Consider the following 14,565-nt stretch of genomic DNA (forward strand, 5'->3'; position numbering starts at 1 on the left):
TAACGCATTAGTAAACCGTTTGCTCGATTACTTGAGCAAGACATTATTGCAACTGACTGTTCATTGTACAGTCAGCAGCAGAAGTTGCTAAGTGGGTTAAGTGTTCAAAATGATCTTGACGCGACTTTATTGTCAAGAGAATAAGAGCGTGACAAGGTAATTTAGAACCCCTGGCCCGCTTAGCAACTTCTGCTGCTGACTGTTCGTCCGTTTCAAAGGACTTTGTCAGCCAAGGACATTGTCGATTTAATCAGACTGTGTTACCGGACAAACACCGGCCCGAGCCGGACCGGACTGCATCCGGCGTCCGGTAAACAGTCTTTGTGCACAACTGTATTCAACGCGGTTTGATGGCGGTTCATGATATTGCCGTTTGTGGCATGGAACTGGAAGAGCATATGTCAATTAGGGAATGCAAATCGGTTATAACCGTAACCGAAATATTCGGTTATAACCGAATATTTGGACAAAATTTCATAACCGAATATTGTAAACTCGAATAACCGGTTACGGTTATTTTCGGTTATTTATTTATGACTTAAATTGTATGTTTTTATCATCTAATGACTACAAAATCCTGCCTTTTTTGGCTGTGACGCCTGTGACTATAATTCTTATCATTCGTATACGTATATAATAACTAAAATATACCAAATTTACTTCCCTTATTTATGAAATATTTTTATTGAATATTGTATTACGTCCAAGGTCATATTTTACTTTTACTGTATTTGGTGTGTTTTATTAAAAAACGAAGACATTTACTCACATTCCCCAATACAGTATGTACTAAAATAAAGATTTTTGTATGTTTTTAATTACTTCTTTGTAATGTTATAATTTTTCGTCGAAAATAACCGTAACCGATTATAGCCGATATTCGGTTATTTTTCGGGCATAACCGTAACCGAAACCGGTTATGAAGTTTGGCCGGTTATTGCATTCCCTAATGTCAATGTTGCCAAGTGGTGCAATGCTTGTAGGACCAATTAGCGCTGGACAAAATTATAAAATAAATAAATATAAAATAAATGTTTGGGGACAATCATACACATATTAACTCACATTTATAGACGGGTCTATCTACGGGTAATGTTGAGTTATTATATGTTCAAAACGCGAATTTTTAAAATATAATCTTAGACATCGATATAACCTCCAACTAAGAAAGATTGTAAGTACATACACAGATAAATAAATAGATAGATAATAAATGAATACATACACGGATGTACATATACATGTCGCTTCTTTCTTTATTGGGGCATAAAATGACAATGATATGCAGTACCTACTTTGTCACTTTTTTTTTTTTTTTTTTTAATTTCTTTATAATATTACTACGTAAAATAGAATCCTAAAATATTACGTCTTTAATATATACTTTGCTTGTGTAATTTTCTGGCAATAATAACGAGTACGACTTTGTTGAATATCCCTAAGATCATTGTCACATAAAATTACCTAAATATAATACACATTTATTTATCTAATGAATGTGTATTATATTTAGGTATAATAACTATCTCGTGAAAGGCAATCTTATGAAACCAAAATATCGTGGAAGAATAAAAGGCGTCGTTATTTATGAGGTATTCTATCAACCTTTATTCATGAACATCTTTATTTACGGAACATTTCAGCTCTGAAAGTATCTATGAATTGGATATTCTTATGCTACCTACATTTTTTCAATGAATATACAGGATGGCTAAAAAATAACTGCATTTCCGTTGCCTGGGAGGTTTTGGAATTACACTGAGCAACTTTTACTATGGGACCAACCCCGCGAAAAAAATTTTTGGCTGAAGGTATAAAGGTGAAATTGAACTCAAAGTGTTATCGATATCTTACTGTTCCAATTTTAAAGCGCTACTGGCCCATATGCCTCAATTGTGTTCATCGTAGCACCCGCTACGAACGCTCCTGTCGTAGCCGCGTAGCTGCGTAGCGTGCTACGCTATTTTTTTTTCCTGTAATTGCGGCGACAACGGAACTTTTAATTGATGGCTACTTTTTTTCAACAAAAATTGTTAAATGTATAATAGACTACACAGCAGTTGGCTACTGGTAAATAATGTAAAAGTATGTCATATACATATAATAATATCTGGGAGACCGAGCTTTGCTCGGAAAACATATAAAAACTCAAAAATGCGCGTTTTCCTAGAGATAAGACTTAGCTAGATCGATTTATCGCCCCCGACAACCCCCATGTAGCAAATTTCATAGAAATCGTTAGAGCCGTTTCCGAGATAACCGTAACCGATTATAGCCGATATTCGGTTATTTTTCGGGCATAACCGTAACCGAAACCGGTTATGAAGTTTGGCCGGTTATTGCATTCCCTAATGTCAATGTTGCCAAGTGGTGCAATGCTTGTAGGACCAATTAGCGCTGGACAAAATTATAAAATAAATAAATATAAAATAAATGTTTGGGGACAATCATACACATATTAACTCACATTTATAGACGGGTCTATCTACGGGTAATGTTGAGTTATTATATGTTCAAAACGCGAATTTTTAAAATATAATCTTAGACATCGATATAACCTCCAACTAAGAAAGATTGTAAGTACATACACAGATAAATAAATAGATAGATAATAAATGAATACATACACGGATGTACATATACATGTCGCTTCTTTCTTTATTGGGGCATAAAATGACAATGATATGCAGTACCTACTTTGTCACTTTTTTTTTTTTTTTTTTTTAATTTCTTTATAATATTACTACGTAAAATAGAATCCTAAAATATTACGTCTTTAATATATACTTTGCTTGTGTAATTTTCTGGCAATAATAACGAGTACGACTTTGTTGAATATCCCTAAGATCATTGTCACATAAAATTACCTAAATATAATACACATTTATTTATCTAATGAATGTGTATTATATTTAGGTATAATAACTATCTCGTGAAAGGCAATCTTATGAAACCAAAATATCGTGGAAGAATAAAAGGCGTCGTTATTTATGAGGTATTCTATCAACCTTTATTCATGAACATCTTTATTTACGGAACATTTCAGCTCTGAAAGTATCTATGAATTGGATATTCTTATGCTACCTACATTTTTTCAATGAATATACAGGATGGCTAAAAAATAACTGCATTTCCGTTGCCTGGGAGGTTTTGGAATTACACTGAGCAACTTTTACTATGGGACCAACCCCGCGAAAAAAATTTTTGGCTGAAGGTATAAAGGTGAAATTGAACTCAAAGTGTTATCGATATCTTACTGTTCCAATTTTAAAGCGCTACTGGCCCATATGCCTCAATTGTGTTCATCGTAGCACCCGCTACGAACGCTCCTGTCGTAGCCGCGTAGCTGCGTAGCGTGCTACGCTATTTTTTTTTCCTGTAATTGCGGCGACAACGGAACTTTTAATTGATGGCTACTTTTTTTCAACAAAAATTGTTAAATGTATAATAGACTACACAGCAGTTGGCTACTGGTAAATAATGTAAAAGTATGTCATATACATATAATAATATCTGGGAGACCGAGCTTTGCTCGGAAAACATATAAAAACTCAAAAATGCGCGTTTTCCTAGAGATAAGACTTAGCTAGATCGATTTATCGCCCCCGACAACCCCCATGTAGCAAATTTCATAGAAATCGTTAGAGCCGTTTCCGAGATCCGCGAAATATATAAATAAACAAGAATTGCTCGTTTTAAGGTATTAGATAGATAGATTGGATAAGTAAGTAGGTAGGTGTAACATAAGTCAATAGTGTTTAGTTTTTAAGTTTATAAAATATATATGTATGTTAGTCTGTAAGGTATTTGTAATATGGGCCTTGTTGCCTGACTTAAATTTTAAATAAATAAATAAGGTGGAAACATACTTACTTACATCAGGAAATAAGCCCCAACCCGCTCTATGCCCGATCGGGTGCTAAAAAACTATAGCTCGATTTCCTTGTACATAAAAAAGAGGCCTAGACCAACAAATAGGCCTAATTCATGACTATTTATTTAAACTATTTTGCACAAAATACAAAAAATATGTACAAATCGCGGACATAATGCCTAAATGCATTCTCTCCCAGTGAACCATAGGGCTGACAGACATATAAAAGGCGCATGATGAGGTTATACATTAACTACACATATGTTTACATATGCAAAATCGTCAGTTAAATTACTAAAAGAACTTACACAAATCAAAACTCAATATTCCTTTAAAGTCAAGTAATACCGCGGCATAATGAACAATGATATTGTAAAAGCCTCCGTCGGGCATCAAAGCCGTGTCGGCGGTAGCTTTTGTTTCTCTAAGCCCATTGTACGCCACACAAACTCCATATTTTGCCTATATTACCACAAAACACGCCAAAACAAACCCTAAGTCCGATCAAAAGAGCTCATATTTAAATGCAGCTGATTATCCTATTTTTTCAAATTGAAATAGACTTTGGATAGACGCGATACGGTTGAGTTTCAAACATGCAAAGAGATAGATCTCTGATAAAGTTTGTTTCAAAATGGACTTTAAACTTGAAACAATAAGGTTTAGATTGCAATGCGGGGTAGCTATGAAGGTGATATCGTGAAACGTGCTCTCTGCCGAGCGATTGAAAATAAGCTTTCTGTGTACCGCTACAAGGTTTACATTTGAATGTGTCTACAGATGAAAGCAATACGGTTGATAGTTTGAAACAGGTTTTCTGCCGCTCGCGTGAATAAAAATAGACCTAAAAGTCTCGCCGAGAAGGTTTACATTCGTTTGTGATTGAAGGGACAATGCGTTGGTTAGCCACGGCGGGAAATGGTAGACCGGACGGACGGTAACGTCAATCATCCTATGGGCTATTCAGAAAGCTTTCCGACCACCTGCTAGTAGCGGACCAGGATGCGTAGCCAACATGCCAATCGCTAACGCTCCGTAGCGAACGAAACGCAACTGTCACTAATATGGAAGAGTGATAGAGAGACACAAAGCGATTCGATGGCGAAGCGCAAGCGATTGGCACTTTGGCTAGGCCGCCTGGGGGCCTAGACAAGATGACAATCGTTGATAGAAACGTTAAGTCCCGTTGTGCAATTTAATAATGTTTAACGTGAAAGTTAAAATCAGTGTTTTACATGTATAACTTCCAATACAAGCAGAAAAACAGTCCTAAAACAGAAAAAGAAACGTACTCAAATTTTATTCGTCGAAATCTGTAAATGTTTTGTGAATAATGAACAAGTGTGAATATCCCCATATCCCCTGGAATATTGGATGGTGTTGGATTAATATTGGTATATTTCGACATACGTACATCGCCGTAATCCCCTCCTGGGTTACGTTTCGATGATTTGTGTAAACTGTACGCAGAGTTATATGCACAGAAATATGTTCTGTGCTTTTTAAATAGGGATGATGACACATGTTGAATTATATAACATAATCTAGTAAAATATATAGCAAATGAGCAATTTATCACAATAATGTGGATATTAAAATAATATATGAAAATAATACAAAAATAGGTACAGGACCTTAAAATTTCTTTTTAACTTCCAAAAAGGAAATAAGTAAGGATACCATTCGATTCCTTACAATTTATCAAAAAAAATAGATTGTATAGCAACTATATACCTAAACGCAATATTTCACCGACAAAACCTGACCTTGACGTCACGTTCACTTATCGTTTATTGTTAGGAGCGTTTTGCGAGTGAAGTACGACACTGTCGGACTTTGACGATCATTTCTGACACTTGTATTGATTTAATGCAATGGGTCCCATATAGAAATTTGATCCTAAAAACAAACCTGATCGATTGATACCATAAATGAAAATTTGTCATCTAGCCTATTGCCAATAAGCATGAGGATAATGATTGGGAAAGTATTTTCAACAGTGTTTTTCAATATATGGGTCGTTTAAACGGTTGGGGAAGAACCTTAAAGATTTAAAAAGTTAGCTACTGCTGAAGACAGATTAGGGGTTACGAAATAATTCTCATTACAAGGAAGAAGACATACCTCTCACGGACACGGGTATAGGTTTGAGCTGTAATTCCCTCTCTAGCCATGGATGTAAGTAAAAAGAGGTAGATATGGTACCAGGCCCACGATCGTGAGCCATCAAATATAGGTTCCGGAACCTATATTTAGTTAGTCGTATGGGTGACGGCAACATGTCAAGTTGTCAAAATCGTTGGACCAAATTTTAGTTTTGACAACTATGAACGTCACACGTCTACATAAATAAAAGGTCATTGTCTCTAGCCCAATTTTCTACAGTAGAGAATAAAATATAAAAATCATTTAGCACTGCATAAAAAAAGCTGTACAAAGGAAATGCGCTGAAAATGCACAGCGAATGATTCCAAAATGTGATCAATTCAAGTAGGTATGTTAAATAATATTTTCTTGGTATAAAATGTTAGCAAGCGTTATAAAATGCTAGCTGGGGCTCAATATTCAAATTCCGATATTTTGTATGCACCCGGGTGTTATTCCTGTCGTGCATTTTGAATACTAAACTGTACTGAATCTTAACCAGGTTTCATGGGAAACTATATTGAACTGGCTGGCTATGTATGTTATTATTTGCTGCATCCCTGAAAATTTCTGCTTCCTGCTAGTATAATGAATTTTAGTTTAGAGCCCGTCTACGCTAAGACAGGTGTCTTAAAAACGTTATATTCTAAAATATGAACGAAATGAAATGAAAATAATTTATTCAAAACAACACAATCTTAAAATTAATAGATGACAAGCATGTGATATAGTTATGCAATTGGTTGTCTCAAAGAGGATACCACTCAGCATATGTCGGAGCACTTAGTGCAACGACGCTGATTTTCAGTGGACCCTTAAACTTATAAAATAAGAAATAAAACATTACTAACTTAAACATATCATGTTGTTATCAACTAATCTAATTAAACTATACATTTGTTGCAGAATCACGTGTCTGCACTTACCGCTGCAGTCAAAATGGGTGCACGTGGGCACGGAACGCGGCAACGTGCACGTGGTCAACATAGAGACGTTCGCGCTGAGCGGCTACGTCATCAACTGGAACAAGGCCATCGAGGTGTGAGTACCCTAGCATATTACAACTACTACTAGCTGCACGTGCACGTGGGCACGGAGCGGCAACGTGCACGTGGTCAACATAGAGACGTTCGCGCTGAGCGGCTACGTCATCAACTGGAACAAGGCCATCGAGGTGTGAGTACCCTAGCATATTACAACTACTACTAGCTGCACGTGCACGTGGGCACGGTGCGGCAACGTGCACGTGGTCAACATAGAGACGTTCGCGCTGAGCGGCTACGTCATCAACTGGAACAAGGCCATCGAGGTGTGAGTACCCTAGCATATTACAACTACTACTAGCTGCACGTGCAAGTAGGCACGGAGCGGCAACGTGCACGTGGTCAACATAGAGACGTTCACGCTGAGCGGCTACGTCATCAACTGGAACAAGGCCATCGAGGTGTGAGTACCCTAGCATATTACAACTACTACTAGCTGCACGTGCACGTGGGCACGGAACGCGGCAACGTGCACGTGGTCAACATAGAGACGTTCGCGCTGAGCGGCTACGTCATCAACTGGAACAAGGCCATCGAGGTGTGAGTACACTAGCATATTACAACTACTATCATACGAAAAACCATGCGTTCGTATACAGGTCCGTGAAATACTCCTATGACGTCTCTCTCGCACGGAGAGCTCTGCCGCGATGAGCGTAATTCTGTCAGATCATTTGATAATACATAGATATCTTTGATCCAATTGAAACTGGTCACTAATATACAGGGTGATTCAGGAGACGTGAGCAGGACTAATACTGCGCATTTCGTAGATTATAAGCAACACTTTCGTATCAGTATTAATGAGGTTAACGTTAATTTTCTAGTCGTGTTGAAAAAAAAAGTTATTAATTTATTTACGACATGCGTGGTCACCCTAAAATTAGAATACTAAACTACCGATATTCTGTGTCAAATTGAATGTCACCACTGTCATCGCGGTCTGGTTACTTTTGAAAACTCGTATCTCACTCAAGTTTGATAGTTTATTTTCTTCGTAATCAAAAATTAAAGAGGTTTTATGCTTATTAATTAGGTCTTGTAGGGTGACCATGATTGTAGAGGATTAAATTTGCCCTCACCAAAAAGTTAAAAAGTAGGAAAAAATCTGGCTGTTTCACCTAAATACGACGGTGATCGATCAATTATCAGTTACTGAGTGTGCAGGATTAGTCCTGCTCACGTCTCATGAATCACCCTGTATATTTTTAGCCTAAGATTTCTTAACATGTTTCGTTCTATAACGAGAAGCTTCAACGACTCACACTCCCACAACAGACTGCCTCGGTCCGTCAACGCGTGCTCCCGTTGAAGCTCCTCGTTATGACGCAAAATATTACACAAGTTATTTTGGACTTAAAATACGTTAGTGAACCGTTTTATAAAATTTAATATATCGCCAGCATACTTTACTACAAACTTTACTGACTTGTCGAGTTAATAAAGCAAGACAAATTTAATTACCTAACTCAAGAGATATCGGAACGAATTTTATAAAAACACTCTTTTAAATAAAAAAGCTCTTCACTCCAGTTGTAAACAGTACTAATGTCTAAAAATTAATCATGGTTTAAATTAAAAACTCTAATTAATTCTGGGACCTATTCTATAACCGTTCGTAACTCGACGACATTCGTAAATGAGCGACAATTATCGCCAGCTCTTATCGCGCGTCTAATGAGCCGGCCACAGAATGGAATTGAACGAAACGATCGTTTCATTCACTAAAAGCATTCCGAATGAATGATGTTAATATTTAGACCGTTATCGCTGACACGACATTTAGGGTGAAAGTGTTTTATTTTCCTATTAAATGATATAAAAGCGTGCGTGATGTTGATGTATTTAGTTGGTCCCTACATTTCTTGGTGTAAGGGAAATATTGGGCAATTTGTCAGGATTGACGCGTTGGTATAAATAAATGCTTGTTTTAAACACGCTGTCTTCTTAGGGCCACTTGCACCATCCCACTAACCCGGAGTTAACCCGTTTAACCGGTAACCCTCAGTGTCAAATTGTACTGGTAACCATGGTAACTCCTGGTTTAACTGGTCACCCCGGGTTAGTGGGATGGTGCAAATGGCCCTTAAAGTTATTAAAAATAAACTTAGAATTTTAAATTGCAACAAAATTGAGCAGACAATTTCACGAGATGCTTAATCAAGTTCTCTCGCTACTATTTTAATTTGTAATTCAAAAGGCAGTACACCGAAATTGTTGGCATTTCATCAAACAATTTGCATTTGGTGTTCATTTATGCATGCTTTTCATTTTTGTGGCGAAAATGCTTTGATAAAAGGGCAGTGCAGGTGCAAGTATCATCTTGGGATAGTTCACAGCCCGCGGTATTTCGCCGTAACATGGTGGAATCAACATAGTAGTTACTCTACAAAAACATGGTAGTTTTACAGTTTGTCAAGGGTAAAAAAGTAATATGTTTAGGTATACAAGACCTTATCGCCATAATTTAAGGGTATTTTTTATTAAATTGGTCGCACCTGTTTTTACCTTTCATATTGGCAGGACACCAAAGTACTTAGGCACTGTATATCGGGCACTTATACCTACAAGTTATCTCTATCTCAACCCATCCACGCATACCTAAGCAGTTAAGCACATAACAATTATAGCAATTAGAAAACTCCTCGTTTTTACTATCGCGCAATTAGCACAAATTCAAATTAGTTTTTTTTCTAATGGATATTATTGCTGTTATCTAAGGGCTGTGGAGCACTTAATTTGTTATTTGATCAAAAACCGTCCTCAGAAAAGTTATGTTTAAGTAGGAGCTAACTGAATACACTGTTTTATTTTTACTATGCCCTGTATCTTTCGAATCTTCAGTTTGAGAATAGCCCCTTTGTGGTAACGGGTGCGGTTTTAAATAATACCTATTGCAGAATATTTACATTCGTTTGACGTTGAAAAATGGCGTTTGTCTGTTGCAAGTTTTGAATAGAAAGAGGTTATTTACTACAGTTAATTAATTTATAACCGTTTTAAGCAAATGTGGGTTTTCAATAAGGCGGTACGGTATTCAGATTTTTGATTTGCCAGTAATTTCGCGTGTCATAAGGCATTCCGCTTTTACTTACTTTGCATAAACGTGGCAAGCATTTCGTAATAACATATTTTATCATTGTGAAGTGAATTGCGTATCATTGATATTATAAAGACCCTATAAAAACATCATCGTCTTTTAGCTAGTCGACCCTACATTAACGACATAATAGCCACCATAACACACGAACTCGGAAATAAAACGTCAAAATAGAGCTCTAACGAGCTAACTTTGAGAATTCACCCCTGCGGACTAAATACACATATCCCTGAAACATAGATTACCTCTTACTAGACCCCACCCCCAGTTTGGAAAAGAAACCTCTGTCATGATAAGAACGGGTGTAAATATTCCGTACCCAAATATATTATAATTTTAGCTGCATGGTAGTATGCATGGTCAAAAAAGGTCAACAAATAACTCGATAGGAGGACGACATCCAGACAACTCCCAATACCTCACTGGACCAAAATGAATTGCCTTGGAACATCACTGGAAAGAAAATTGTACTTAATGCATTTGCACAAGCCTCATTTGTTCCTGAGTTATGAATGTTTTCTACGTAGTATATATCTATCTATTATATATATCGTCGTCTAGTACCCACATATACCCACAACACAAGCTTACTATGAGACTAGATCGATTTGTTTAAGATTGTCCCATAATATTTATTTATTTAAAGGCTTATTGTATGTTATGTTATTAGCAAGGAGCGGAATTTCTCATAGCAGAAATCAAATGTCAAGAGGGATTGACTACTGTGTTTCATCGACAATTCCAGTTATCGATGTTATCCTGCTTCTCCTTAGTAGACTCTCTCCTAATACTAGACCATGCAAGGACTATCCTAGATTGGTGTGGATCTAACACTGTGAAACTAACTGCCCGATTCGAACTTTGAGATACGTCAATTAATAGATCTAGAAACGATATGGATTAGATGTGTCAGTGTCAAAAGTGACATTTTTGTTTGAAGAAACGTCACATTTGACACTGACATATCTAATCCATATCGTTTCTAGATCTATTAACAGACGTATCTTAAAGTTCGAACCGGGCCGTAAGACTTAACAAGAGGAGGAGGAAGAAGACGTAAGAAGAGAAAATACAAGATAGGATTCCGGACTATGACATAATTCGCGATTATGCTAATTTTATAGCAAAAAGTGATTACAGCCAAAACAGTGTTACACAGAAAATAATGACCATTTTCTATTACTACAGAGACGATGAAAAAAATATAATTAGTATAGATATAGATTTCGATTTTGTTATTCTGAATGAAGGTTAACGCTTTTAGGTATAATTGTTTAATTCATGTTAAGATAATATATTATATAATAAAATAAATGTATTTTCTGTTCTTCTCTATAATCTATTATTTTACTAATCCAAAAGTTGAAAAGTCTAATTTCATTACTTAAACGATGTCGTGTTAAGTGACAAATACTTATCGATAGTCGATAAAACACTACAGTCAATCCCTCTTGACATTTGATTTCTGCTATGAGAAATTCCGCTCCTTGGTAATTAGTATGCATGGCGAATGCGTCAAATGCTCCATCTAGCGTTAAGCACAGACCTGTACCGTGAACAAAACCACCAACGTTAAGCGCCGCAAACCGCAGGACAATGGCTACACAACACACAAAGCAATTCAAACCTTATCAACACACTTTAAAGTCCCATTCTCCTTGCCTCATCTTTCAATGTCCATCCAGTTGATTTTAGACTATATTATCTGTGGGTTTCGGTTTAAAATGGCTTGGTTGTGTAAACTGGGTAATAAGGGCGGCTACACAATAGGGATGGCTCCGAAACGATCGCTGAAAAGGCTTCGATATCGCCATTTGAGTTGTTTGCTGTTTAAATATGTTTGGAAACTCGAGCGCAATTTCGCGGGTGCTAAAGTCGTATTTTATGTAGGATTGGTGAATACATTTTTGCTTTCCCTCATGTGTAGTTAAAAGTTGCGACAATCGATCTAAAATTGGTGTAAGTGTGTCGTAATATTACAGAACCAAGAATTTCGAATTTTAAACCAGGAGCCGCGTATTCTGATTGCAATAATAGGTTGTGAATTTGTTACGGATATGGTCCGTCAGTGTAAAAGTGACATTTCTTCAACCAGAAACGCCACTTTTGACACTGACAGATAATACCTATACATAGCAAAACAAACACAATACAATCAAAACACACCTCTAGAAATGTCGCTCCCATGCACATCCACATTCCAATCCGGATCAAAATCGACACAGTACTTTTCGGTCTGCCTGAACCCCGGCCTGCACCGTCTATTGTGTCCCGAGATGCCATTGTAAAATGTAAATACAGCCTATGTTTTCAAAACATCTGACTGTAATATAAGAAAAAATACAGCATCATTACACATGACAAAGACACCGCCACCGGATCCTCAAAGATCCCCTAATTTCCTCCATTCCTCATATCGAAAACAAATTACAATTTCACGTACACAATTTATTCGCCACCCTCCGAAATCTCCCTGTAATTGCTCGACGTAAAACGTGACGTAAAAGTGACGTTTACGTGACGGTTACGGGGAAATAGATATTTTTACCGCCGCCGCCAGCGATTCGTATTACGACTCGTAATATAACTTGTGGTGTGAGGCGTTGTTATATGACAGCCCTCGATTATATACTCTGGCAAACTTTGTCAGTAGAAAAAGGCGCAAAATTTAAATTTTCTATGGGAGCACATACCCATCGCGCCTCATTTTTAGAGCTCCGCACAAAACTGTTCGCGGAGTTGTTATGGGATCACTTCGATCTTGAAAATCGGTTAAATGCGTTTTTCTCAAAGACCGTTTGATGTAGGTACCTAAAATTTTGAACAATTATAGCAAGTACTATCACTAACACTGTGAATAAGTCGTCAAAACCGCTTATTTTATTTTGCCGCCTTTTTCTACTGATGGAAATGGTTTGCCAAACTATAGATTTCGCGTTTTAAGAGTCACATAAACCCACCGCTAAACCGCTCCCATACAATAGTAGTTACGCTCTCATTTTAAAATGAAATGCTTAAATTACATGAACAACAACAAAGGTTAACTGGAAGAGATCCCTCAAAGGGATAAGTTCGCCTTTGTACTTCTTACTAATTGTATGTTATTTTTGATATGTCTTTTTGTACAATAAAGAGTTTACTACTACTACATGAACAAGAACATTGACGTATTAATATGAGTATACATATAATATATATCCATGTCTGGTACTAGTTTTCGTTGCTTAAAAATCACTACACCCTATAAAACAAAGTCCCTTGCCGCGTCTGTTTGTCTGTCTGTCAAACTCAAAAACTATACTGAACGATTTTGCATGCGGTTTTCACGCATGGTTGATTTCTACCGACGACTGCAATAGAATTTCTTTAGACATTTACTCGATGATTGTCTACATACATTTCACAGCTACACGAAATCAATAGGCAGGTAAAGTCATACCGTCATTAGCATAATCCACTGTCCGACGGATTATTGATAGAGGCTGGCCGACGCGATAAGACCGTGTGTGGGGCGCTTAACGGCGCCATTAGTACGTGGCCGTTAAATTTGATAACACGAGGAGACAATGGTTATTGCTGCGTGTGAAGGGTATAGATGGATCTTTTGTAAACGTTGTAGAAATTTTCATAGCGGTCCATGATTGGTATTTTAAAGGGTTTATAGGCTGTGGCCTTAAAATAAGGTTGTAGAGGGCAATCGTTTGGAGATCTGGGGAATAATATACATAGTAACGGCACCAATCATTTAACATTTAGGAGGAAATTTGGATTATTTCTGATATTTCACTAATGTCTGTCAATTTTCTACCGCATTCCACGTTAAAAGTTGAATAACATATTCGTCTTTTAAATTTTCTACGTGTAATTATGAAAGATACTGCAATTGGTTTCAACATAATTAACAAATTAAAACATACCATATGTTTCTTTTTCTCGAATTATGGACAGTATAGCGCCATTTCTGTAATGGAACAAAATAAAACTTTTGAGCGTAAACTACATAAATTTAATCAACTCGGAAATATTTCAGAATTAAAGAAACTTTTAAAGTGTCGTTGAACTCCAAAGCTGCGTATCACCCGCGGGGCCCGGCCCTAAGCAAAAACAAGTTACAATCAAATTTATTTGTCATTTGGAACCATAGAGTTATATATTTGACAGAGGGAATGTCACTTAAGACAAACTGTGACACTGCAATGGCGGACGGTTTGAAAGTGTGCGTGTAGACGAGTGATACCATGTAACACAAATTCTCCCCTAATGGTGAAACAATTATTTTCAATATCGTCCTTGTTTTCAAATATTAAAATAGGGCAGTTTTACGTTAGACAATAAAAAAAGTGTGTATCTAACTGATTTTATAGGTCTTGAAAATGCGCATTGTTGCACAATTACTTTGTGCA

At 36.8% G+C, this 14,565-nt stretch overlaps 2 protein-coding genes across 2 annotated transcripts in view; both read left to right on the forward strand.

The window, feature by feature from the left end:
- LOC134794115 (syntaxin-binding protein 5-like) overlaps positions 1-7,067 on the forward strand; it is a 346,598-nt gene extending 339,531 nt beyond the window's left edge. Inside the window, exon 4 of the mRNA XM_063765822.1 lies at positions 6,926-7,067. Coding sequence (XP_063621892.1) covers positions 6,926-7,064 — 139 coding nt within the window. The 3' untranslated portion in view covers positions 7,065-7,067. The remainder of the gene's footprint in view (positions 1-6,925) is intronic.
- Positions 7,068-7,508: 441 nt separating this feature from the next.
- Positions 7,509-14,565, forward strand: part of LOC134794490 (uncharacterized) — a 94,594-nt gene continuing 87,537 nt past the window's right edge. The window contains exon 1 of the mRNA XM_063766303.1: positions 7,509-7,602. The gene's annotated coding sequence lies outside the window, so the exon portion shown is untranslated. The remainder of the gene's footprint in view (positions 7,603-14,565) is intronic.

The sequence above is a fragment of the Cydia splendana genome, chromosome 10 (genome assembly GCF_910591565.1).
Source record: "Cydia splendana chromosome 10, ilCydSple1.2, whole genome shotgun sequence".
NCBI lineage: Eukaryota > Metazoa > Arthropoda > Insecta > Lepidoptera > Tortricidae > Cydia > Cydia splendana.